This window comes from Aplysia californica, unplaced genomic scaffold (genome assembly GCF_000002075.1).
Source record: "Aplysia californica isolate F4 #8 unplaced genomic scaffold, AplCal3.0 scaffold00010, whole genome shotgun sequence".
Classification (NCBI taxonomy): Eukaryota; Metazoa; Mollusca; class Gastropoda; order Aplysiida; family Aplysiidae; genus Aplysia; species Aplysia californica.
In genome coordinates this window covers 693642-719129 of record NW_004797280.1, presented here as the reverse complement: position 1 = coordinate 719129, position 25488 = coordinate 693642, and the positions used below count along the sequence as shown (strand labels likewise).

At 39.6% G+C, this 25488-nt stretch overlaps 1 protein-coding gene across 1 annotated transcript in view; it reads left to right on the top strand.

The window, feature by feature from the left end:
- Nucleotides 1–25488, top strand: part of LOC101846046 (reelin) — a 93912-nt gene that overhangs the window by 42566 nt on the left and 25858 nt on the right. Inside the window, exons 27-46 of the mRNA XM_013083040.2 lie at nt 1575–1734; nt 2394–2564; nt 4496–4710; nt 5356–5513; nt 8037–8244; nt 9076–9320; nt 9992–10078; nt 11785–11886; nt 12343–12432; nt 13527–13707; nt 14684–14824; nt 16168–16345; nt 17250–17449; nt 18377–18453; nt 19090–19252; nt 20142–20259; nt 20746–20966; nt 21835–21962; nt 22465–22620; nt 24590–24749. Of these exons, the coding sequence (XP_012938494.2) occupies nt 1575–1734; nt 2394–2564; nt 4496–4710; nt 5356–5513; nt 8037–8244; nt 9076–9320; nt 9992–10078; nt 11785–11886; nt 12343–12432; nt 13527–13707; nt 14684–14824; nt 16168–16345; nt 17250–17449; nt 18377–18453; nt 19090–19252; nt 20142–20259; nt 20746–20966; nt 21835–21962; nt 22465–22620; nt 24590–24749 (3159 nt within the window). The remainder of the gene's footprint in view (nt 1–1574; nt 1735–2393; nt 2565–4495; nt 4711–5355; nt 5514–8036; nt 8245–9075; nt 9321–9991; nt 10079–11784; nt 11887–12342; nt 12433–13526; nt 13708–14683; nt 14825–16167; nt 16346–17249; nt 17450–18376; nt 18454–19089; nt 19253–20141; nt 20260–20745; nt 20967–21834; nt 21963–22464; nt 22621–24589; nt 24750–25488) is intronic.

Here is a 25488-nt window from a genome sequence, read left to right as displayed (position 1 = left end):
ATCAAACAAAATAACAACTATGAAACAAACTAAAATCACAACGATAATATAACGATAATACACATCTGGACACCATGGTTTAAAAGAACCAGTGGGCACTAGCAGGGAATTACCAAAAACAAAGGCCTGTTTCTTGTTTCAATCCTGTGTTACTATCTCTATGACAGCAACTTTACGTCGTCGGGGTTTGTCATGAAGAAAGCCCAACATTAATCCATGGTGGAACAAACAGCTCTTCGCTTTACCCACACAAAGTAAATCACTGACCAGTAAATATTGACGACGCTTGATTTTTTTTTCAAAGGTTGCCTTAAAGTCTGTTAACTACTCTTCTTTCATAATGTGTGTTCTCAGTATTCTTAGAATTAGTATTCAAAACCAAACGACACATTTTAATTAAATTGTTTGGATAGTTTTCATCATTTAAGCCGAGCCATTTAACTCACAATGTGAACACAGAATAACAGTTGCGCACTCTTTAGCTTGGTTCCAACACAGACTTAATGCATAATAAAAAAAGATTGACAAGTTTTTTTTGGGGGGGTTTTGTTGACACCTCAAGGCCATTTATTCCTCAAGGTCACGAAAAGTACAAATATTAAGCATACTACCAATATATTATTTCTGCCATAAGCATCCACTTTGCTGTTCACAAGGATCTTATATCGTGGGCGTGCTACGACTAAAGTGCCTTAGCCATGGACATACTTTAGATGTCGAGCAGTATGTGTGTGTGTGTGTGTGTGTGTGTGTGTGTGTGTTTGTGTATGAACATTCCTTTTTTACCCTACGATCACTACATATTCAATTACTTAGGCTCATAGACAAAAAGAGATTCAAAGAGACGTTTTAATTTCGGAACTGCAGTTGTATTCTAGTTTTTCTGTTAATATCTGCTCACCAAAGACGGTCCGGGTATTTTATATATCCTTTTTTAAGTCGGGATGTTTTAAACCTGCCTCATTAAGTCACCCGAAATTGTGTAGGGTGTACCCCTATAGAAAGACAACACTACTCTATAAATTAATGTTACTGTCTTTCCCGTTAGTTATTCGAGCTCCCATCATTAGTGTGCCCGATAAATGAAAACAATGTTATTGAAGAAGTTTGACGTCCTCATCAACAACACTTTGATCACATATAATGCGGGCAACTATGACCTTGCCTGTCAAGTCCAACCCGGGTTGAGAAGGTTAGTGGCGTCGGTGGTCTTGTGATCAGGCTCTTCGGCTCGTAACGACAGGGGCCACAAGGGTCTGCATTGTGTCCTTGGGAAAGGCACTTTGCATGATGAATTATCCCTACTTCAACTAGATGGGAAAGGGTGCCTGTCTATAGATAGTAAAGATCTTGTCAGTTTGTCAGTGTTTGTGGGCTTGCATTGTGTACTTCCTGGAAAGCCGAGAACGTTTCTGAGTGTTTCCGAGTGTGCTGGGGTAACTACAGTTGTAAACCGAAAAGAGCATACAGTAGAGTATGTTATATAACCGTATTTATTATTATCATTATTATTATTATTATTATTATTATTATTATTATTATTATTATTATTATCATCATCATTGTTCTAACAGGTTTACACACATTGAGCTGCCTGATGAGGCCAAGTCTCCACACACCAGGTTCCGGTGGTGGCAGCCGTCCCACTCTGGTCCAGGCACTGACCAGTGGGCCGTTGATGAAGTTCTTATTGGAGAGTACAGAAACCTGAGAAAGATTGATGATAATTTTGATGTAAGTTTTTTTTGTTTTGTTTTTTTGGCTAGTGTTTTACGGCGCTCGTAGCTGCATAAGGTCATATGAGCGCGCGGGACACATTTGACTTTTTCAGTTGGTAGGAAATTTGGAATTTTGCCCGGTTGGCGGCTGAAGTCTACTCTTATCGATTTTAGTTTTTGTTTGCATGTTTTGCCCAGCTGATTGAAAGACTGGAAATATATACTTGTTCTCCTGATGTTGATGGTTTTTATATATTATGTTATAATGTTTGCATTCAATTTGGAATCTAGACCAAGAAATGGAACACTCGATTATGGAAAACTAAATTTGATATATTTGACTGCGGCTATAAATTACTCGCCAAGTCGCTGGAAAGCTTCCATAGGCATACTTTTAAGGGGCTTGTTTGGTTCATGTGCATGGGTAGAATTAGTTTATTTTGTGTGACTTTACTTCTTTTTAGCTGGTTTTATGAAAACGGATATTGTCGTTTCCTGAGAATTTAACCCTCTCCATCACATTGACACACACACACTCACACACACACACACTCACTCACACACATCTTCTTTCTTTTGGGGTAGCCTACCTAAAGCTGTGACTATCAATATCACGCTGTCTTGCCGTAAGCGACACCTTAATTTGTTGTGCTCTTTTCCCTGTTTGTGAGCCAGGATACACTAGAGCCCTTGCAGTCTGACCAGTGGCGTATGGTGACCGAAGGCTCAGTGGGCAAGTACTGTGGCACTTTGAACCCCTCTCTTGTGATGGGCAACCAGGTCAACGACAAGTTTGCGGTCACTCATGACGTCAGTCTAAAGCCAGGAGATGTGATCCAGTTCAGGGTAAGATATAGGGACAACTTCCTCTTTGTGTCATTATTAGCTTTTTTTTTCAAATTAAACTGTACACAAAATCTGAAACGGATGAATCTTTAGGGCACTGCAAGTTCAGTGACCTTCTGGTGGTGTTTATCAATCACCCACATAGTACAAATAGTCAGATCTGCTCGAACTACCACCTGTCCAAGACTAAGACATTCACCTGTCCAAATGACTACTTTCCACCCCTCCCCCCCCCTCTCTCTCTCTCTCTCTCTCTCTCTCTCTCTCTCTCTCTCTCTCTCCCCCCCCCCCCCCCCCCACACACACAGAGTGTTTTACTGTATTACAAAGAAACTGCCCAAGAGGATCACCTGTTTAAGATGACCACTTTTCTCCAGGACAATGGGTAATCATCTTCAACAAGTTTGACTTGTGCCAATTACAAATACCAAACATTAAATATATTCACTTTCTCTTTTATGTTGTCTTATCTCTCTTCTATGTTGCTTTGAGAAGGTTTGTCTTTGAAGATGTCTTATTGTATATTGAATAGTTGTAAAAAGGAAAGTGCTTGAAGGTCTAAAACAAAGCTATATGAAGGTTTAACTAAATAACCCTAGTCAGATAACCACACCACTCTAGGAAACACAAAGTGCTGCTGTCTGTGGAGAATAGTGATATGTTGCTCGCTACAAGCTGTATGCTTTTACTCTCTCTGCCAAGCTAGCCACCAACAATAGCTAGCGGGGTGTCTAACTTTTCTTCCTCCTTAGATGTTAACACTTTGCGGTCACTTAGCGCAATAATGCGACAATGAAAATGCGCCAGGCCCGAGAAGTCTGTTGCAGTCACTCTCCTGGCTGGGTGACCAGATGGGGTATTTTGTACTGCTGGCTGTGTGACCAGATGGGGTATTTTGTACTGCTAGCTGTGTGACCAGATGGGGTATTTTGTACTGCTGGCTGGGTGACCAGATGGGGTATTTTGTACTGCTGGCTGGGTGACCAGATGGGGTATTTTGTACTGCTGGCTGTGTGACTGCAAAGTGTTAGAAGTCATCATCAGTTCATGGTGGACAAACTTTTATCATTATTATTATCTTTAAAGACACATTTAATGACATCCTTTTTAAGTCAGTAGATTCATGTTCAGTACAATGTTATGTAAATGTCTATGTATCCATTTATGTATTTTGTGAATTGCAGTGTATATATTATTTTATTCTCATTTCGTGACGATGTGTAATCGTGTGCGTGTGATAAGCAAGTAGATGTGTGTGTGTGTGTGTGTGTGTGTGTGTGTACGTGTGTGTGTGTGTGTGTGTGTGTGTGTGTGTGAGTGTGTGTTTGTGTGTGTTTGGCATACATGTGTGCGTGTTATGTATTCGTGAGTGTGTATGCGTGTGTTTGTGTGTGTGTATATGTATATATGTGTGTGTTTGTGTGTATATGAGTGTGTGTGTGTGTGTGTGTGTCGCGTGCATGAATATTTTTCTTACATGCATTTATGTAAAGCGCCTAGAGCTGTGTTTACACGGGAGTGGGCGCTATAGAAATGATCTTCATTATTATTATTGTGTCAGGTCAGCCTTAGTGCTTCTACCATAATTACAGTAGATGGTACTACCTGCAGCTGTTCCTACTGCCTTGTTGGTGCATACGGGAGTATGAAAGGTTAAGGGAGTAAACCCTAAACAAATCCGGAGGGAGGGCCCCTAAGGCAGTCGACTGGGAGGAACGATCCGAACTATCTTCTGGCAGATCCTGCAACTTTACTGGTTCCAAATGTATTGACCTCGTCGCTCCTTTGGACTAAATCAGCAAAGTCGAGAGGGGGTTCGTGCAAATTGGGCAAGGCACGTTCTCCTTTCAGTCAGGCCCTGGCATTTAGCTTAGTCAAGATTTCAAGAGCCATATAATTGTTCTAACTTTTCAATTTCACCTTTAAATCAGATCAATGTGAACTGCGGCAAACAGTTCCGATGGGACCACCCAGTCATTCTCCAGTACAGTCATGACAACGGACACAACTGGAACCTGGTGCAGGAGCCATGCTATCTGGACCAGGAGTGCGACGGGCAGCTCAAGGAGGGTAGTATCTACTACACTGGCACCCACGGTCAGTGGACTCTGGTGGTCATCCCTGTCACGGAAAAGATCGCAATGCAGTAAGTGAAGGTATCAGAATTCTGTAAATATGGGGTCCCCCAATAGATGTATATTTTCATGTGGATAATATACTTTTTTTGGTTAAAAATTTCGTCCCTGTAGAGAAAAGATAGCAATGCAATAAGTCAAGGTATCAGAATTGTGTAGATATGGGGGTCCTCCAATATATGAATATTTTGATGTGGACAATTACTTTTGTTAAAATTTCAACTTACTTTGTGGTCATGTCTGGGGCTCAGTTTTATTTCATTTCAACTTGAATCTGTGTAAGTGCTTTTCTGACCATAGATTGTTACTGAGAGATTTTACTGTTTATTGTATTCTATTGGAGATATTGTTAATTTGGTAACCAGGTTTGATTTGATATCAACTTTGACTTTGACTCTCTTTGTCAGTTGTTTGATGCAGGAGCAAATAGTTTATGGCATCCATGCATTGGAAAATAAAACTCCTTGACTTAAATACATGAACCAGGAGCAACTGGAATGTTATCCCACACCCCACCCCTGTCCCAACTGCAGCAATTTAAGTACACGTCTGTTTGTTGCCGAAATATCATTACCTGTTTGCACCTACTTCAAATCACCAGTGGCTGACTAGACATATGGAATCTGAACCTTTGTTCCATCCTTGCTCTTTTCCAGTCCGGCCATATTCCGGTGGTGGCAGCCTGGTGGTGTAGCGCACAGCTTTAGCGTAGATGACGTGTACATCGGGCCCCCGTGCCTAGACAACTGCCATCGTCGAGGCGTCTGCAAGGAAGGGCTTTGCCAGTGTCTCGACTCACTAGATGTTGTGGTAGGTATGTATGATTTGCTTTCTGCTGATGGAGAAGTAAGCCAAGAGCTCTCTTTTGTATAAGCCATTCACTCCAGAGACCTTCAACTGAAACATATCAATGGAGTGGATATAAACTTTTATAATTTTGCTACATCACTTCCCAGCTTCTTCGTAATTAATTACAGTCAAACCTGCCCTGATGGCCACCTCTATAAGACGGCCACCTGTACAAACGGCCACTTTCCATTTCCCCCCTTGCATTTTTTCTATATAATTTAACTGTGTAAAACGGGCACCTGTCCAATGCGGCCGCAGCCACCATATTTTAACACACAACCCCTATCATATTAAGCAATAACACCTGTCTTAGACGGCCACCTTAGTGACTTCATTGCGTTTTGTGATAAATTGTGCATTGACCCCTGGCGTTGTGGGCAAGCCGTCATAATTCAATCATCTGTCGTTGTTGTTAGGTAGTCCCTCCAACCGATCATGTCGCATAGGCCCCTCCCACTGTTGACCAATAGCTACCAATTTTCAGCTGCTGGTGAGGTGAACGTGTGATCCCTCATAACCCATAAGCCCCACCCAGAACTCATACACAAATCGTAAGTGAGATGAGTGGTCACTGTTTACCCAGTCTGTAACAATGGACGTTGACGTGAACTTGTGAGAGAAGCATCGCTTGTTCTCCGAGTGGTGGCGACCCATGTGTTTGTTTTAACATGGCTCTCGGTCTTCCACGTCTGACACATTTCGTTTTATTGTCACCCTTGTGCAAAATCAGCAACAAAATAAAAATTACAAACAAAATACAAACCTACAACAACAACAATTAAGACCACAACAATGCGGCTTCTTTCGATTGGCACCTCAGATGGGAATTGTTTGTTTTCTTCATCTTGATCAGTCCTGCCTGAGATGGCCACCTGTCTTATGCGGCCACTTTTCTCCTTGACAATGGGTGTCCGTCTTACTCAGGTTTGACTGTATATCATAACCTTGATGGTAATGTGAAACCTACCATACTTGGAGATCAGTGTCTTAATAAAGCTCTTTACCTTTTCATGCCAGAGACATGAGTTTTATTTCCAGAGATTGAGGTCTTTTTTATTGAGTATATCTGTCTTTCTTTTGGGATGCTGTGGCCGCTCCACACATGATGGTCTTGACTGGCGGAATCAAAGCAGCCTGCCTCTTAAACGGTGTATTATATCAATAGGGGTATGAAATATTTTGTCATCAGTACTTGGACTCTGGCATTTAACTTACACCCTTTTGTTCTTACAATTTTAAGGATAAAATAAACAGTCGAACCTGCCATGACGGCCACCTCTATAAGACGACCACCTGTACAAACAGCCACTTTCCATTCCCCCCCTTGCGTTTTTTCTATATAATATAACTGTGTAAAACGGGCACATGTCCAACGCGGCCGCGGCCACCATATTTTAACACACAACCCCTATCACACCAAACAATAACCTCTGTTTTAGACGGCCACCTTAGTGACTCCATTACGTTTTGTCATGAATTGTGCTTTGGCCCCTGGCGTTGTGGGCCAGCCGTCAGAATCCAATCACCTGTCGTTGTTGTTAGGTAGTCCCTCCAACCAATCATGTTGCGTAGGCCCCTCCCACTGTTGACCAATAGGTAACACTAATAATAGGTAACGAATTTCCAGCTGCTGGTAAGGTAAACGTGTGATCCCTCATAACCCATAAGCCCCGCCCAGAACTCATACACAAATCGTAAGTGAGATGAGTTGTCACTGTTTACCCAGTCTGTAACAAAGTAACAATGGACATCAACATGAACTTGTGAAAGAAGCGTTGCTCGTTCTCCGAGTGGTGGCGATCCATGTGTTTGTTTTACCATAGCACTCGATCTTCCTTGTCTGACACATTTCATTTTATTGTCACCCTTGCGCAAAAGCAGCAACAAAATTTTTTTAAAGAACAAAAAAACCCAGCGAAAGCAACAACAACAACCACAATGCGACGACCTCAGAAAGTAAGGGTTTGTTTTCTTCATCTTGATCAGTCCTGCCTAAGACGGCCACCTGTCTTAAACGGCCACTTTTCTCCTTGACGATGGTTGGCCGTCTTACACAGGTTGGACTGTATGTCCATTTGACATAAAAGAAGAAATTCATGGAAATGCTCAGATGCAGCATGAGATACGTTTGTTTAATGTTTAGGGGGATTTTTATTAAATATGTAAGTTGTAAACACGACTTATCGAACAATGTCACTGATGTTCTTTTTCTGAAGATTTTATCCTTTTTTTGTCAAATACTCTCTTTTAAAAAAAATTGATCACCAATGAAAGGATTATTTTGATTTTAAATGGTTGCCTTCCTTCAAGAACTTCAAGTTTGGACGTTCCAGACATTTTATTCCTAATTTAATACCTTGCTGGACATCTTTACTATTATTATTGGCTTTTTAAAATTTAAAACACAGGTTTTGAAATATGCTGTGATATATGGTATATCAGAGAAGCTTGTAGTAATTCCCTTTTGTTCTATTTATTTTTTTGTCAGATAAAAACTGTCAGGCTGTGGATGGGGCCCCTTCTGGTCTGCTGGACCGCTTCGACAACTGGAACATGCCGTCCATGCTGTGGCAGAGAATCCTGGGAGGACATCAAGGCCGGGGCTGTGGTATCGTGGACAGACATAACTCGCTCTATTTTGGAGGCGACGGGACCAGGGAGGCTGTCACTGTGCCGCTCAACACTACTCAGAAAAAGTATGAGTCCACAGTGATTTTTTTACCTTTGCATTAAGTTACAAAGTCTCAGAAAATTAAAACTGAATCCTGGTTTAAGCCTTGAAAGTTCAATCTGATGTGAATTCTGACAGGGCAATGTGTATAAATATCAGGTCTGAAAAATCTTAACGTAAAGTTGAAGCTATTTTTTCACTTTTTTTTTGGCTTGAAAACTCAAAAAAAGAAAAACCGTGTGCTCGGCCATTACCAACCTGTCATTGTTGCTAAATAGTGGCAAGAATGTCAAGAGCTTTTTTTTTTACTTGCTTTGACTTGTGTGTTGTGAGATCAATTAACAGAAACATGATTCAGCTTTGTTGAGGGTGCAATAGAAACTTGAAGAAAATGACTAAGGCAGTTGTGTTATATTGATGGTGATATATTGATGGTGATGTTATCCTGTGTGATCAGCTCCATATGCTTATGGTAAAGGATAAGGATTCTTTGTGAAATCCACCAAGGTTTTCCTGAACATTTGGAATTACATTCAAGCCTGTCCTAGATTACCACAATAGAAAAGAAAAAAAAAAGGGGGGGGGGGTGAATAGGAAGTGGTCAGGTACAGAACAAGAGCATCTTAATGTCCTCAGAATTCTGATGGGTGTCTTAAGGTGTGGCACTGGAGAGCTATGTCAGGAGACCCGAGTTCGACTTCTGATGGGAGAATTTTTATTGAGTATTTCGGTCCTTCTGCTTGGATTGTTTCCCTCTGAGCCCAAGTTGGCCCAAAAAGGCAGAATCAAAGCCAGCCTCCTAAATGATCTAAATTTTGTTGAGAGGGGCATGAAAACACTAACATTTTTGTTTCAGAATCCTGGATTTCACAATCAAGATAGGGGACAGCATCAACTCTGAGACGTGCCGCAGACCCCGAGACAGGAACGAGGGCATCGTGGTGGACTTCTCCACGGACAACGGCATCACCTGGCAGGTCCTGACTGTGGTGGAGCCAGAGTTTGAGGACATCTCACCCCACACTGTCGTCCTGGACCTGCCCGATGCCGCGAAGCAAGACCAGACCATCTTCCGTTTCTGGCAGCCTCTAGGCTTTGGAGGTTACATTCTGAATTTTTTTCTTTTTTTAAAAAATGTGATATTTATGCTACTTTTTGTGGCATCACACATAAAAGACGTGATACGTTATGTCTTTTGTTTGATGTTACTGGAGGGAAGAGAAGCACATCGACACAATAATGGTCATTTAGTGCAGGAAACAGCAAAAATATGCAGACAAAAACAATAGAGGGAAAGAAAAGAAGTAGGACCCACTAGTGGTGCCCTGCAACCCACCTACACTTACATCTTTGAAATGCTATAACTGAATTGAACCTGTTTTAATGGATCCTAGAATGGAAGGAAACAAAGGAGATGGGTTTTAATCGTTGGAGAATATCTTTTGGAGTACCTTGTTGAATTTTTTCTCTTTCTACACTTGATATACTCTCTTTTTAAAAAAAAAAGGTATTCAGATCTTGGTTTGTTGGTATAGATTAGATTATTTGATAGTGACTTATGTGACTCAGTTGTCTGTAATATTAATGCCTTCAGCTTTGGAAATCTCTCGGTTTCTGCTGCTGCATTAATTCAGAATTTACTTTTGAAAAATGTAATGTATACTGGGTTGCTCTTTTTTAGTAGAGGGGGTTCTCCGATTCTTTTTAGTTGTTTTTAAGATCTTTTGTTGTAATCAATAATGACTGATGATGCATTTTTTTTAAACTCTAAGGTATGCCCAGAGCTGAGTGGGCAATAGACAGTGTCCTCATTGGAGTGAATGATACAAGCAAATATGGATTTGAAGACGCATTCCAAGGTATTTTTAGCTTTCAGTAAATCGCCCGTTTCCTACTTATTGCTGCTTCTTTGCTTGTATTTGAATGAATGATCGTGTTCTGTTTGCTGTAACTGTCAGTCCTCTAGAACCTTTTTTTGTGGCCCAGAGTCTGTTCTTCGTATGATATCACTCAACAGTTCTCTGTATAAAATTTACAAGCAATAAGTGTGAATTGAACTTGTTTTTTTTTGGGGGGGGGGGGGGGGTATTTGTTTTATTTCTCACCTGGTCATGTCTTGAATCAAATATTGAGAAATAGTTTTTGAAGAGCTTTTCCTTTGTTGATTGCTCTTTTTTATTTCCTTTAATCATTACGCTGGTTTACTGATCATTGAAACAAGTACCCTTAGTTTTGTATTGTTCCTCTCTGAATGTATGAACAAAAACAAGTTCTGCATATCAAAAGTTTAAGTGTTCTTTAATTTTGGACAAATTGCTCGTTAATTTGGCTTTATGTGATTAGATTCTGATATACAACTGTTCACTTGAAGATACAGCTATTCACATGAGGAGTCATAGAAAGATCCTTGAATAACCTGAAAAAACAAGATTACCAACTTTGAGGCACAAGAAAGGTTAGATGTTTCTACTCATGCAATGCTAATGCATTGAAGATGGGAGGATACCAGTGGACCTAGTCTATGTGGTGCAAGGGAATGGAAGGAGCTTAAGGTCTCCCTCCTCTCACGTACAAAGATATGGACAAGAGAGACATTACCTCAACAGGAATCAATATTAAGAACTAGATATGGTTGGGGAAAAATAGTAGTCAATAGTAGAAAGAAGTCAAGACCACCATTCTAAAATGAAAGAGAAAGATGTCCACAGCAGAAGCATGTATGGAATTTCTGAAGTGGCACAAAGGGATACAATGGAATGCAGATATTTTATCTTTGTACTCCCTGCAGTCAAACTTTTCTGGCTTTTTGTTAAAGCAGATTTTTAGAATATCGAAACATTGCAGAAGGCATTGAGTATTTAAGGAGAGAGACTTTGTGGGAATGCTCAAAGCTTCAGGGTAATGCTGAAACAAACAATTAATACTGTCGATTATCCAAGACTGCAACTCATTGATGAGAAGGAAAGTTGTTGTCTTGGACAGGTGGATATCTTAGACAGTGTCATTATATTAACTGTCGGAAAAACATAAAGGGGGGCCGTTTGTACTGGCAATTGTAATAATAATAATAATAATTGCATTTATATAGCGCATATCCATGCTCAAGAGCATGCTCTATGCGCTTTACAACCATTATTACCCCAGCAGACCCTCTGAGAACACTCTGAAACATTCTCGGCTTCCACAGAAGCATACAGTGCAAGCTGCAGATTTCACGCGCTCAAACACTATCAAACTGACAAGATCATTCACTGTCTATAGCCGGGTACCCATTTCCACCTGGGTGAAGTGAGGAAAATTTGTGCAAAGTGCCTTTCCCAAGGACACAACGTCGGGCCCCTGACGGGATTCAAACCCACGACCTTACGGTTGCGAGTCCGAGAGCCTAACCACTAGGCCACCGATGCCAATTGACTTACACATGTGGCTGGAGAGATTAGCTCATAGCAGCAGGGCTTGGCAAAGTAAAGAGAGGGACACTGTGGGAAACCTCAGAGTTCTCGGGTAATACTGAGAACAACAAGCATTTATGAATAAATATGTCTTTTCCTCTTCCCTAAAACAGGTATGATGCCTGACCCACACCACTGGTTCATGGCAGACTCAGCTATACAGAGACACACCTGTGACTCTCAAGACAGTGCTCTGGAGTTTAGCAACAAGAATGGTAAGAAAAACTATAGGGAAGATTACGATAAAGAAATACATTGCCTTGTTCATCATTTTATCTCTTTTTGCTGAGATCTTTTAATCGCATCTGACAGTTTTGTTTGCTCGTCAATTGTTACATCAGCGGAGAGTTGACATCAACACTGAAGGGATAGACTCATGCTTACTTCATTTCCCTCATGTAATTATCTTGTGGATTTGAGAAGTAAATTAAAGATAATCAAAAGAGATGTCTGCATGTATTCATTTTGAATGTACTTAGTAGTAGGCCATACATACTGAAATCAGTACCTTTGTGAGTCAAAGAACCTTCAGCATGATAGAGGATTACAGAAAAAAAGTTTTCTCTTTGTCATTCCAAACAAAAATGCAGAACATCCTCAGGTTTACCAGTTTTACTTTGCATCCCATGGTGAATTATCACGACATGGCACGTTTCTCTTTTTTTGTCCAGATCAACAGCTTGCTGAGACCTGGGACTATCACGTGACCCCATCCACTTTTCTGCAGTTTGACCTGGCCATGGGTTGTGGCACTCTCTCTGGTATGTTGTAAATTCGAGAAAATAGAACAAACTGGGGTTATGATCAAATGTCTTAAATTCAAATTACCTCTGGGCTGCTGGAGGTAGAGTCTGAGTGAGCCTTGGCTGCATCAAATGTTCCATGGAGGAAAAAAAGGTTTCAAGTATTTTTTTTAAAGTACAGCTGATCTAATCTTCTCAATCTTTATTAATAGCAGTTCAGAACATAAACAGTTTTTTCAGAAATTAGGCTTTTTTTACCTAGTCCTTGCTACCACAGACCTGGCAGCACTTTTTCTCACACAGTTCAGCCACATTTGGCTTAAGGAAGGGCCACACTGACCATAAACTTTAATGTCAAATAGGGCTGCAAAATATCGTCCTCCAGGCCATGAGTTTGAGACCCCTGGTTTAGATAGAATGCTACCTTAGAATGATAAAGTCCTATCTGACATTTTTTGCCATTTTGAGTTTCTAAGACCATGAGGTCAAAAGCCAAATTTTCTATCTGCTATATTGAAATCGCAAGATTGTTCAGAGTCGTTATCAAGATATTCAAAGAATTGCATTAAAAAAAGCTTGACATGTGAAACTCAAAATTTTTTACTTAAAATTTCTCAAAACTAGGTAGGCCTACTGAGCAGATAGAACTTTGTAATTTTAAGGTAGGGAGATGTCTACCACTAGTTTATCTCTTTGATCCTAATTTGAGAACAATACTGTCTGGATTTGAATCAGGGTAGCCTGCAGTAGAAATCAGCTTGATACCAACTGATCTTGTGGCACTTCTGAAAAGATTCATGCTCTGTACATATGTCTCAAAAGGGACTTGAAAGTGACTAGTGAAATGGTCATTATTGTGTCAATGTGATTCTTTTTAAATCGAGGAAACAAAAGTATTTCATTCTGTCCTTGTGGGTGGTTGGTGGGTGCTCTGGTGTGGTTTACTTCTTCTTTCCTATCAAACATCTTTTGTCCTTATCTCCCCTTCTTCTTTTTTATGTTTGTTACTCTCTTGTAACACCTCTAATCTTCTGGCGCTCTTATGACCTTATGCAGTTGTGAGCGCCGTAAAACCTCTACTAAAACTAAAACTAATTCTGCCCTTCTTCCAGGTGGTCTCTACGACATTCGCCTGGAGTACTCCACAGACCACGGCCGTACCTGGCAGCCCGTAGTGGACAAGTGTGCCCCGCCCCGCTTTGAGTGCTCTGGTTACCACCTCAGCTCCACTTACATGTCTGACCAGTTTGCCAACTGGACTCGTATCACAGTGTCTCTGCCTGACGGGGCTGTGTAAGTTCATAGACTGGTTTTATAGCCTGCTGTTGATAAAATGGGTGTAAATCCTTTTGTTATTTCATTTTCATGTTCACAGGTTACATATGTTGTTACGTGTGTGTCTGTATATATGTAAGTGTGTGTGTGCGTGCGCGTGTGCATGTGTGTGTGTATTTATCATGCTACAGTAAAATTTCTCTTGGTGGAGATCAGTAAAATGTTATCTTATCTTAACTTGCTTAATCTATTGCTTGTTCCCTTTCAATCCATTTCTTGGTCAGTTCGCATGTTAACCGATTTGCTTTTGTGAAAACGGGATTTTTTTGCAAACTTGTGGAGTGTAACTTACATGACATGCGATACAGTTTATTGCACCAAATTTATTTGACTATATACAGCTTTGGATTCCTGGCAGCTGAAGGACTTCTACTTGAGGTGTTTTCACTACATATTTATGTTATATAGGGTTTTTACTGTGGCTATATTGATTTTATTGAACTGTCTTAGAAAAGATAAAGACTCCTTCTCTTATCACTAGCCATACACGGTTATAGAAGCAAAGTAATAATAGTGAAAAGATTTCAGAATCTTTAAGCTTTTTCTTGCACGTTTTTATGAGAGTGTCAAATTATGTACAAGATTACGAACATACGTAGGCATTAGTAAAGGCCTGGAGTAACATGAAAATGTAGTTCATTTTGATTTTGATGATTGTAGCAAAATGTATAGCTCTATCTTCATAGATGGCAATGAACAGCCATCAATGGTGTATTTGATAACTTGTTTGTAGAGTACAAACAGTGTTGTATTTTTTAATATTATGTGTTATATTATGTGTTTTAGGCAGATTGGTGCAACTTGCAACATTACGTATGCTTTCCAGTTGTGTTACCATCATCAAAATTGCTTTGGGAGAGTGAAATCAAAGTCAGTTTTTCCCCCCATTATTTCCCCCATTGTTTCACCCATTGTTTCACCCATTGTTTGACAGGTCTCCAAGCACCCGTTTCCGCTGGCAAAGACCGTACCCTGAGAAGGGAGGCCCAATCTGGGCGCTGGACAATGTTTACCTGGGTGATGGTTGTCCTTGGCTCTGCTCAGGTCATGGAGTTTGTCGCAAGGGGAAATGCATGTAGGTTCTTTTTTTTGTGTACAGTGAAACCCTGGCCTTTACATCAGTGCCTATGTGTTGTGTCCACTGATGGGACAGGTTTTGGTCATTCTCATTATGTACTGTGGCCTTTCGCATGTCAGTCAGTTATTGTTAGCTCTCCTTAAGCATGACATTCATTTTAGCGGTTCGTACAAAGATTTTTTCCTCTATCCAGATTGATTCAGGGGGTAAAGTACTGTATGGACAACCCTCCTTAACTTGATTATCACTAAATATCTGTATTTTTCATTTCCCATGATTTTAATGTTAATTGGTTTGGATGAATGCTTTCTACTTAACTGTAACTGTTGACCTTTTCAGTCTAGATGTTGGAGCATTACTCAAATTTCTCTTTTGCTTTCTACTTAACCATAACTGTTGACCTTTTCAGTCTAGATGTTGGAGCATTACTCAAATTTCTCTTTTGCTATTGAAATAAAAATTGTGAGGCATTATGGTGATATCAGGTGTTAATCAAAATAATGGAGTCAAAGAAACCCTGGGCATTTTTCCGTCCGTTCAAATTTTTTTTGTTTTTTGGCTCAGCACCTTTTATGTCCATGTGTTTGTGTGTGGATTTTACTGTAAAAAATGTTGATTAAAGGCACATAAAATGTAAATTTGCTTTCTAAGAACTCAAGCTTTGGAAGTCACCAAACTTTGGAGGCCATTTCATCGCTTGTTTTACCTCTGAAACCAGGCGACTCCCACCACCTTCAATCACAAATATCTTGACTTCTATTCAAGATACACATATATTTTTTTCCATTGAAAGCAAGACAAACGAACAAGCTTTAAAGTGATACCAAGTACTCAACATGCCTAAAATGTGACAAGCACCTGAGTCCACCAGGTCGGGACACAATTGTTGTCGTGCATACCGGCAGTTATAAAGATGTAAATTTGCTTTATACTGTTTTACAACTATAAATATTCTGAAAAAAATTAATTGTTATTCTGATAAGATTTAATGTATTATAAATTGAATTTATCACATGACAATATTCAGAGGGAACTATAAAATCACGCATACTTACATGACAACTCTGGTCATTGAAATGCATTTTTGTTCAATAAAATCTAAGTTGGGTGTGGGCTTACGTCTCGTTCCTGTTTACGAGGCACGGCCCCTAATTTCATTTTGTCTCTCCAGAGTTCATAATAGGAATTCAGCCCTTTCCTGTATGTATTGACATTTTGCTCTCACACTTAAACATTTGAAGGCAGTAAAAGTGATCAGTTGTAGAATATATATTTATTATGCATACTTTCTTTGATATTTTTTTTTTGAAAAACATCTGTGTGTTTTCTTTTGCTGTCAGTTGCGATGAGGGCTATGGCGGTGATCATTGCGTGCCCACGACACCTCTGCCCATGATACTGCGTGACGACTTTAACTCTCTCAAGGTCAACGACCGTGTGTGGCGCGAGTTTTACGGTGGAGACAACAGCGTCATGTGTGGCCCAGTGGTCAGTGGGAGGTCATTCACTTTTCACGAGGTATGAGCTTTTTCTCATTATTTCTATTTTCTGTCACATTGTTGAAATAGTGATCTCATTATTATTTCTTTTTTCTGTAGCATCATAGATTTTGTGGTTTTGGGTAACAAGAGTATTTGAGGAGAGTACTATAAATAGCATACACAGGTGGGAGAATTTAGATAGTGAGAGAGACAGTGTTTGTTGGTTTTTTGTTGTCAGTATGAAAGGAACATTTTTTTTCCATGTCTGGAGAATCTCCCAAATGTTTTTCTTTTCCTTGATATTTTTTAAATTTTTTTTTGTGGAGAATTTTCCTGAATTTTCTCTCACTTTCCACAGGAAAGCTTGCATCAGCTGCCTGAACATTTTATATTGGGGAGGGGGGGGGGGGGGGGGGGAGTTGATATAGTGCATCGAACAGTAGATGTATGTATTAATTAATGTTTAAGCATACATTCCTTTTTGTCCTGTGGAAGTCATGAAACTTTTCTGCAGACCTAGTTTGGTTATATAGCAGAAGAAAAGTGCACGGTTCAGATCTTGGTGGTGTCAGTTTTCCTCTTAGCTCTTGGGTCTACTCTCTTTGGCTTCAAAATGGTCTTTATCTTTAAAGATGTATTTACATCCTCATCAACACAATTTAGGACATTCAGGAAGCAGACTTCGACCTTGCCATTCAGGATCAACACAAGTTGAGAGAGATATTACGTCCCAGCAGAAAGACCGAGATAATCTATAAAAATTCTTCCTAAATGGAAACTGAACTCAGTTTTTCTGTTCACAATGGCAAAACATGTAACGACTACATTACAGGGCCAGTCAAAATGACCTGTTCTGTGTCAAGCTGAATGTTTAAACCTAAGAAAACAAAAGCCTTCCAAGCAATCTACTACTTATGTCAGTATGATATTTTTTGTCCCAGGACGGCATCAGAATGGCGGTCACTAATGACATGGACACCTCGATGCTGACCTCCATGGAGTTTGACTTCCGCTACGGTTGCGGCAAAGCTGTCACCCCCTGGCCTCGCCACCAGAGTGTACTACTGCAGTACTCTACCAACGGCGGGATCATCTGGAAGCTGGTGAAAGAGATACACTTCTCGGACACTTCAGAGCCCAAGTGAGATTCTTCTGGTGGTCTATGTGAATTGTTCTTCTTTTTGCACCGCCAAATCAGAAAAAAAAGACATTAGCAATCATGGTTCCCGCCCCGCTCATTTTTCTGCATGATGCTCTAAAAAAGCTATCATTGTCTTGGTCTTGTCCCTTCTCCCATATTTTCAAATTCTCTAAGTAAGTTATTCTTTGTCTGCCTTTGCCTCTTTTGCCGTCTGGTTTTTCCTCAAGGCCAAGATGTGCAAGGTATTTTTATCAGTTCAAGTGTCTTAGGAACTGCATTTATCTGTAGTATACTAGAAAATTTTTCATAATGTGTCATTTTGCGGAAATTCACTTGAGTTTACTAAATGTTAAATATGAAAGTTGAGACTTGTCTTACCGGTGACGCATATAATGGAAAACTTGAATTGTTATTCCTATGCCAGATGCCTAGGAATACAAGTTACTTTGTTGTTGTTAAAACAAATTCTTTTTGTTCTAACTGTAACAGTTTTGGAAAGGGTATACGTCATAAATGTCACTGATTCAATTTGTGGTAATGATGAATAGAGGCAAGGCAGTTTGTTTCACCGACACAGCTAGGGAGATTAGGCGAGTTTACCTGAGCCAAATACCTCTGGTATATTTCTAGGTTTGACGCTTATGATGGATGGAACCTATTTATATTTTGGCACAGGAACTTTTTTCACAAATGGCCCAAAAATCATTATTGACATTATCTCAGTTTTCCTGGATGCTTTGCAACTTTCAAAAGGTTATTCCTGTATCACCTTAGATTTGAAAGCAAATACAGATAAAGATCTGTTATGTGCGGTAAATTGGTACACAGCTGTGTTTAATATGAATGTTAAAGGACTTAGTCACTTGGAGATGTATTTAGCTCCTCTACCCCTGAGAATGAAAACATACTTTTATTGTTCATTTCCAGGTTCTTTTCCCTTCCATTGCCAATGTCAGCTCGGATGAATTCAACGCGCTTCAGATTTTGGCAAGCAGATAATGGAGGTAATATTTGTTGGGGGTTTTTTTCGTCTTTTTACCAACTCCTGATTTTTCAAAAAAAGTTATATCACTCATATTTGCAGATGACACTTATATTCAAGGCTGGAGATCTCACCCATCGGAACTTAGTGTTACAAAAATTGAATAGTCTGATTTTTCTAATTGTTTTCAAAACATTTTTAACAACTGATTGCAAAAAGGTGGCTATCTTTTTGGTCTCGATTTCAGCAGAGAAAACCAGAAAAATTGTGAATTGCCCTGTCAGACCACAAGATGAGAACAAAAGTGTTTACGTATATAATATATATATATATATATATATATATATATATATATGTATAATGTGTGAGGCATGCTGACGAAATGAGTTACTTCTCACAGTCCACAAATAGAGTTATTGGCCAAAAATCGACACATGTAAAATTTGCAGGTTTTCTATTGATGCCATATTCTTGAACTATAACATGCCTTGTATTATTTCATCCTTATAAAGTGTTAAAACTTCACCTATAAGCGTGATGAACTTATTTCCATAATGCTCAAATCCGAGAAATAACTCATTTTTTCAGCATACTTCACATATTCTCAAATCTGTCTGAAAAGTTCCTCATTTCCATACAAACTTTTTGTCCCCTGCAGGAGAGATGCGGTCAGTTTGGTCCGTAGACAACCTTTTCATCGGCTCAATGGCCATGAACCCCAAGTCTCTGTATGACTCGTTTGAGAAGGAAAAACCAGACCCTCAATCCTGGCTCTTCATCAACAATGGCCACGTTGATGAGTATTGTTCTGCGTATACAAGGTGCGTACACTAAGATATGCATACTCGTCAATAAGTATTGCTCTGTGTATACGAAATATGCACACTATTCTATAAGTATTGCTCTATGTATACGAGATATGCATACTATTCAATAAGTATTGCTCTATATATACGAGATATGCACACTATTCTATTCAATAAGTATTGCTCGGTGTGTACGAAATATGCACACTATTCTTTAAGTATCGTTCTGTGTATACGAGATATGAGATATGAACGCTCATCAATAGGTATTGCTCTGCGTAAACAAAGTGTGCACACCCATCAATAAGTATTGCTCTGTGTATACAAACTAAACTATACACACAAGTCAGTATGTGATTATCATAATAACAGAACTTTGTCCATCAATGTCTGATGACGACCAATGCATCAGCAAAAGAGAATATTAAAGAAGAAATAAGGTTTAAGATGTCGTGACTTCTGCTATGTCCAATGAGACCAATGCTGGGAGAGATGAATTTGTCATATTTTGAGCAATCAAAAGTGTCATTTCCATTCATGGGTGTGCAGTGTTTGCACGCTTCTGTCTTGGCTTCGGCATTTCTTTTGTATTGCTCTGTATTTAGGAGGTATGCACACTCATCAACAAGTATTTCTCTGTGCATCCAAGCTATACCTTTACACTTTGGAGTTTTCAGGCTTGCTTCATTCTCACAATATTCTCTTCTCTCATAGGGCTTAAGTAGCTCACTAGATGGAAAGTTAAGATGCCTCCTCAGAAAATCATGATAATTGCCTTCAGGTTTTTTAGATCATTCTTTTTTAGTTTTGTGTTTCAGATATTGTATATTTCAGTTATTGAAGTATGATTAAATATGAAACAGAACATTTGTGTATCATTCTATTTGTGCTCTGTTTGTTTCAGACCAGAGACTGAGACAAGTGGAGAGTCTGCCCTTGTTCTCAGAAGACTTGAGGGTGGGGAAGTTTCTGTCATGACCTCTGACCTTGAGATTGGGCCAATGTCTGTTCTACAGTTTGATGTAAGTTCATGGGCTGGGCCTCAAGTCTTTGGCCGTATTTTATTTTTAAACATTTCTTTGTTTACCAATGTTTGATGATGATCAGTTTTTAACTATTGAACAAAGTAGGTTGTAAAGATACCTGTTTTGAATCACATCAGTGCACATTGTGAATTAGTTGGAATTACTAATGCATGATATTTTATCATTTCTGTTCGTGTTAGACAGAAAAAGTTTTTGTTATTGATGAATAGCCTTATTAAAAAGCCATGACTATGATATCTGTGAGTGTTTAAGTTCTCTTGGAAATGACAATGTCTAACTGACTAATACATTGATGAAATAGTTGTAAACTCCATAGGACATACTGTAGAGCATGGATATGCGTGATATAGATGCAGTTTATATTATTATTGTATTGATATTGTTGTTCTTCTTTTTATTATTATCATCTTTATTGTTTTTATTATTATAATTATCAGTATTTTTATTGAAAACTTTACACAGATCAACGTTGGTTGTGGTGCGGAGGGAACCGCTAAGTACCCGGTGCGGCTGGAATATTCCGCTGACGGTGGTGTGACGTGGTCCCTGGTTGGTCCCAGCTGTGTGGATGTGTCGGGGGCCGGCTGCTTCGACTACCACCTGCCCTTCACTGTCTACTACGCCGGAGACAGCCTCTACTGGCGACGTATGATTGTGCCATTAGATCATCTTCACATCTGCGGGTAGGAGACGGTGGATCTTAACTCTTTATCTCTGGGAGGGGGGGGGAGGGTAAACCCACCATGCCAAGGCCCATTTTTGGTACTAAATCTAAAAATGATGAAAATGTCACTAAATTGGTCATTAAATCAAAACAAGGGAACCTATTTTTATAGTTCTTCATCTAATGAATGAAATCACGATAAAAAAGATTATTGCCGAAAAGTAATTTGATGTCTAAGTCATCGTAAAGATATGTGCCCGAGCTGCTCTCAGCGGCTCACTGACACAGCAGTTCCGACCGCAAGCCGCTGGGAGTGGCTTGCCGGAGATAAAGAGTTAAACTGTAATGAAATTGTCACTGATGTTATGACTTGTGTTTGCTTGGGAAAAGAGTTCTGTTTAGCTGTCACACTGTCAGGGAAGGATATATTTTAGTTCAATGTTTATCTATAAAAGCTGTTAAGAAAATAGTACTACTCTATGGTTGAAATAAATGTCACGGTCATCTTCTGTTAGCTCTCACAAGTTGTAGGCCTATTCCCTGTTTTGTTACAGCAAAAGTATATTGAAACTACAAGCTTGTATTACCCACCATAATATTCAGAAAAGACTGAAGATTTGATGTATGAGGATACAGTTGTAGTACAAGCAAGCTAATACTTATGATAAAGGATATGAAAAAAGCAAGAAAAAAAGAACAGCAGCCTTCTATTTGGTAGGCGAGTCTGCTTCTAAGAGTTGATTCATGTTTTGTCGCTGTTGATGCATTTTACTTTTATTTTTTATTTTAACAGGCATTACAGTTTATCGTATCGCTGGCAGTGCTGCATGATCTTGTCTTTCCAAAGCTCATTCTTGCCCTCATGAACTTCCTTCATGTCTCCCCAGGCCCTTACGGTTCCGCTGGTACCAAGGCAAAGTGCCAGACTCTGACTTCGCCCCTGAGTGGGCCTTAGACAATGTCTACATTGGAATGGCTTGTATAGATCATTGTGGAGGACATGGAACTTGCATAGGTGGGACTAAGGGGATTTTTTACATCCCTTTTTTACACCATCTCAGATTAACGTCGGCTTTGTGTATTTGATTTTTGTTCGTCTTCACCTCTCTACGCGTCAGAATTACTTAAGGTCAAATCACTTTTTACACCCCCATCAACACAATTTAGATTATTTAAGAGGAGTGTGGATACAGCATCCCTGCAGACTGAGATACTCGATGGTGCTAAAATGGAATTAGCCACCGCTCTAGCAAAATTCTAAATCTATTTCTACCAAAACTGAAAATACTGTAGTCAGTATAAAAACATTATGTAGAGTACCTTCGAAATCAGAAAGTGGCTGCCTCTAGAGTAGGAAAAATGGTCACATACGTAAAAAATCAGTAGCACTTCGGGTTGAAGAACCAGCAGTCGACTACCTCTGAGATCTAGCAGGGGAACGTAAAGAAGAAAAAGACCTCGGATTGGGATTTTTTCATTCTGTTTTCATTGATAAAATGTTACATTAATGTTCTCAGGAGGTATGAGGTGCGAGTGTGACCAAGGCTATATTGGACCGTCCTGTGTGGCGGAGGAAGACCACCCATGGTACCTGAAGGACGACTTTGGCAGTGAAGACATCTACCTCAGGCCCCTGGGTGGGTCCCACCTCCCTACCACTACCATCATAGACGGTAGGTAACTTGCTCGTGTCCCATATTTACGTTAGGATTTGTCAGATTGGGAATTTTTGTGTATTTGTGTACACCTAACTATTCAAGATTGCTTTATGTTATTGATTGCATCATTTTAAGCTAACATCCTAACATCTTCCTCACCTCTTACAAATTTTAATTTTTTTAAATAACTGACAATATGTAGTTAGTCACTTGCTTCTTAGTTTGTACAAACCTTTTTTGAGTTTTGTTTCTTGTCCATTCTCAGCAGATGTTTCCATTCATTCTTTAAAAGTAATTTAGCAATTTCTAAAAAAATTTCCCACCTTCATCAGTCTTTCTCATCCCATGCTGGATTAAAGGCCACCAGCAAGAACTCTCCATCTTCTTCTCTCCAGGGCTATAGTCTCCATCTATGTCCAGCTGTATATGATCTCTAAATGGTCCAAATCTAAGTCCCCACTCAAAGAACTTTTAGGCCTTCCTCTTTTTCTCTTTCCTTGTGGATTCTTTAGGGTTTGACTTTGACAGGTGATGTTTGTTTTCTGTTTTCTCAAGGTGTGTATAGTCCACTTCCATTTTTCCTTTTCTGATTTTTTCTACGTTTATTTTCTGTTGATTTGTTTGATCCCGTTGTTCTTCATTTCTTATATTTTTTAAGCAAATGTTGACCAATCCATGTAACTTTTTAGAAGTTGCCATGTTGTAGATGCCATGTTGTAGATGCCATGTTTCTGGTCTGTTAAGTTGCATAATTTTGACATTGATGTTGAAAGTCCTTGTCTTGATTTTTGTTCCAATAGTTTCTGATTTCCATATATGTTTCTAAGATGTGTAAAAACATCTCTTTACTTCAACAATTCTGACTTTACACTGTCAGACTTAGCTGTACTGTAAACTAAAGTGAAAACAACTAACTTGTGTCCTGCAGTTGCGAGTGCCGTATAACACTTACGAAAACAAAAAACTTGTGTCCCACGTTCTCATAAGACCACATGCAGTTGCGAGTGCTGTAAAACTCTTACCATATTCAAACTCAAAACAATATCCCTTGTTTTTCTCCTTCATCTATTGGTGACAGTGTGAAAGTAAAATAAGATCATCTGCAAAGTCAAGGTCTTCAAGTTTAGTCCATACTGATCATTAGACTCCCGTCTAGCCCCCGGGGCAGTGCTACTGACTGAAGTATCTTTACGCCATTCCCAAAGGAGAACATTAACATGTTCTTAAGCACAGTAGAATTGTAAATGGACTGATTCATCAATTCATGCTCATAAGTGTGCCTGAACTGCAACAGGAAACTGCTGCTTTTTCTTTCTTAATCCTTACTATCGTCATTTTCCTCTACTTCTTTTGTATGTTTGTCACACTCTTGTGACCCGCTATTTCCAGGGTGCCTTGATAGCCGAAGCAGACTTTGTATTGTTGAAGCTAGAGAGGTGAACAGAGTAAGCCTGATTCCCTGTAAGGACTTCTGTGTTTACATCTACCCCTTGGCACTCATATGACCTTATGCAGTTGCGATTGCCGTAAAACCTCTACTAAAACAAAACATACTCCCGTCTTTCCTCATTTTGTGCTAGTCTTCATGATCCACGCGGTGGTAAGAAGAAACAAGGAAGGGGACAGAAAACAGTAGTTTTTCACCCTGCGGCATATTTTTTCCCAACTTTCCTTTTCTTTTTGCAACCTGTGTCTCTTCCAAACCCTCGTCCAAAACGAGGGAGATTGAAACAGGACAAAGTGAAATACGCTGTGGCTTTATGCCGTGAAAGCCAACCCGGGTCACCCTGAAACGTAGCTTACCAATGGGACTCTGGTGAAGTTAGGATGGGCCTAGCAAGCTGGTAATGGATAAAATCCTGCTAAAAGACAAAGAAAGTAGGAAAATAAATGGACAGACTCTAAGGAAAAAAGGAATTAAAAAACCCAAACTTGTTTTTCCTTTTTTTTTTTAAATTTACCCGTGTATGTGTTTGCTCCTCAGCCAGTGAAGACATCAACGAGGACAACTGGCTGTACTGGTCCAGTGGCATCTCCTCCAGCAGACACAAGTGTGGCAAAGTCTTCACAGACGATAGCTTTGTCCACGACGGGGAAGGTCAGAGGACGCTGACCACTGTGCCGCTTGACCTGTCAAGAGCAAAGTAAATGAATGTCTTGATTTATGGTTTAGCGCCGTGGGATATATAGCCACTTGTCGCTGCTTTCACTGCAAAATTCCACCTCAATAGCAAGTGTGATCAGCAGCCTCAGTGATTGTCATTTTTGTATATGTGAGGCAGCGTGGTGAACCTCTTTTAGGTCCGTATAAAAACACATTTCCCTTTGAATTTCACTGAAAAACATTGATTAAAGGCACAAATTATGTCATTTTTCAGTTTTCAAAGACTCTTTAGCTATTGGAGTTTCCAAACTTTGGGCATTTTCTTGCTAATTTCACCACTGAAATCAGGCGACCTCACTTCTTTCAGTCGCAAATATCTTGAATATTAGAGATTAGAGGGAAACATAATTCACAATTCTTTTGTTAGGCCTATATGCAATTGTTTTCTCCATGTTTCATTTAATTATGTAGAAGCTTTGAGAATGGAAAAGGAAAGATAAATAAAATAAGATAAAATAAAATACCCTGCAAGGGTTTTATATCTGTTTTCATCTTTGTTATATCATCATCATCATCATCCAGTGCCAGATCTGCGACAGACTTCGGCGATCATGGTTTTCCATTCATTCCTTTGCTCGGATGCTCTCAAAAAAGCTATGTTTCCCTGATCTTTCCTTACTTTTCCATGACTATTCTTGGGATATTACAGCAGTGGTTTCCCGTTGCCTACTGCTGGTTTGTATACAGTTTTCTCTGCTGGCCTTTGTCATCCACTGACA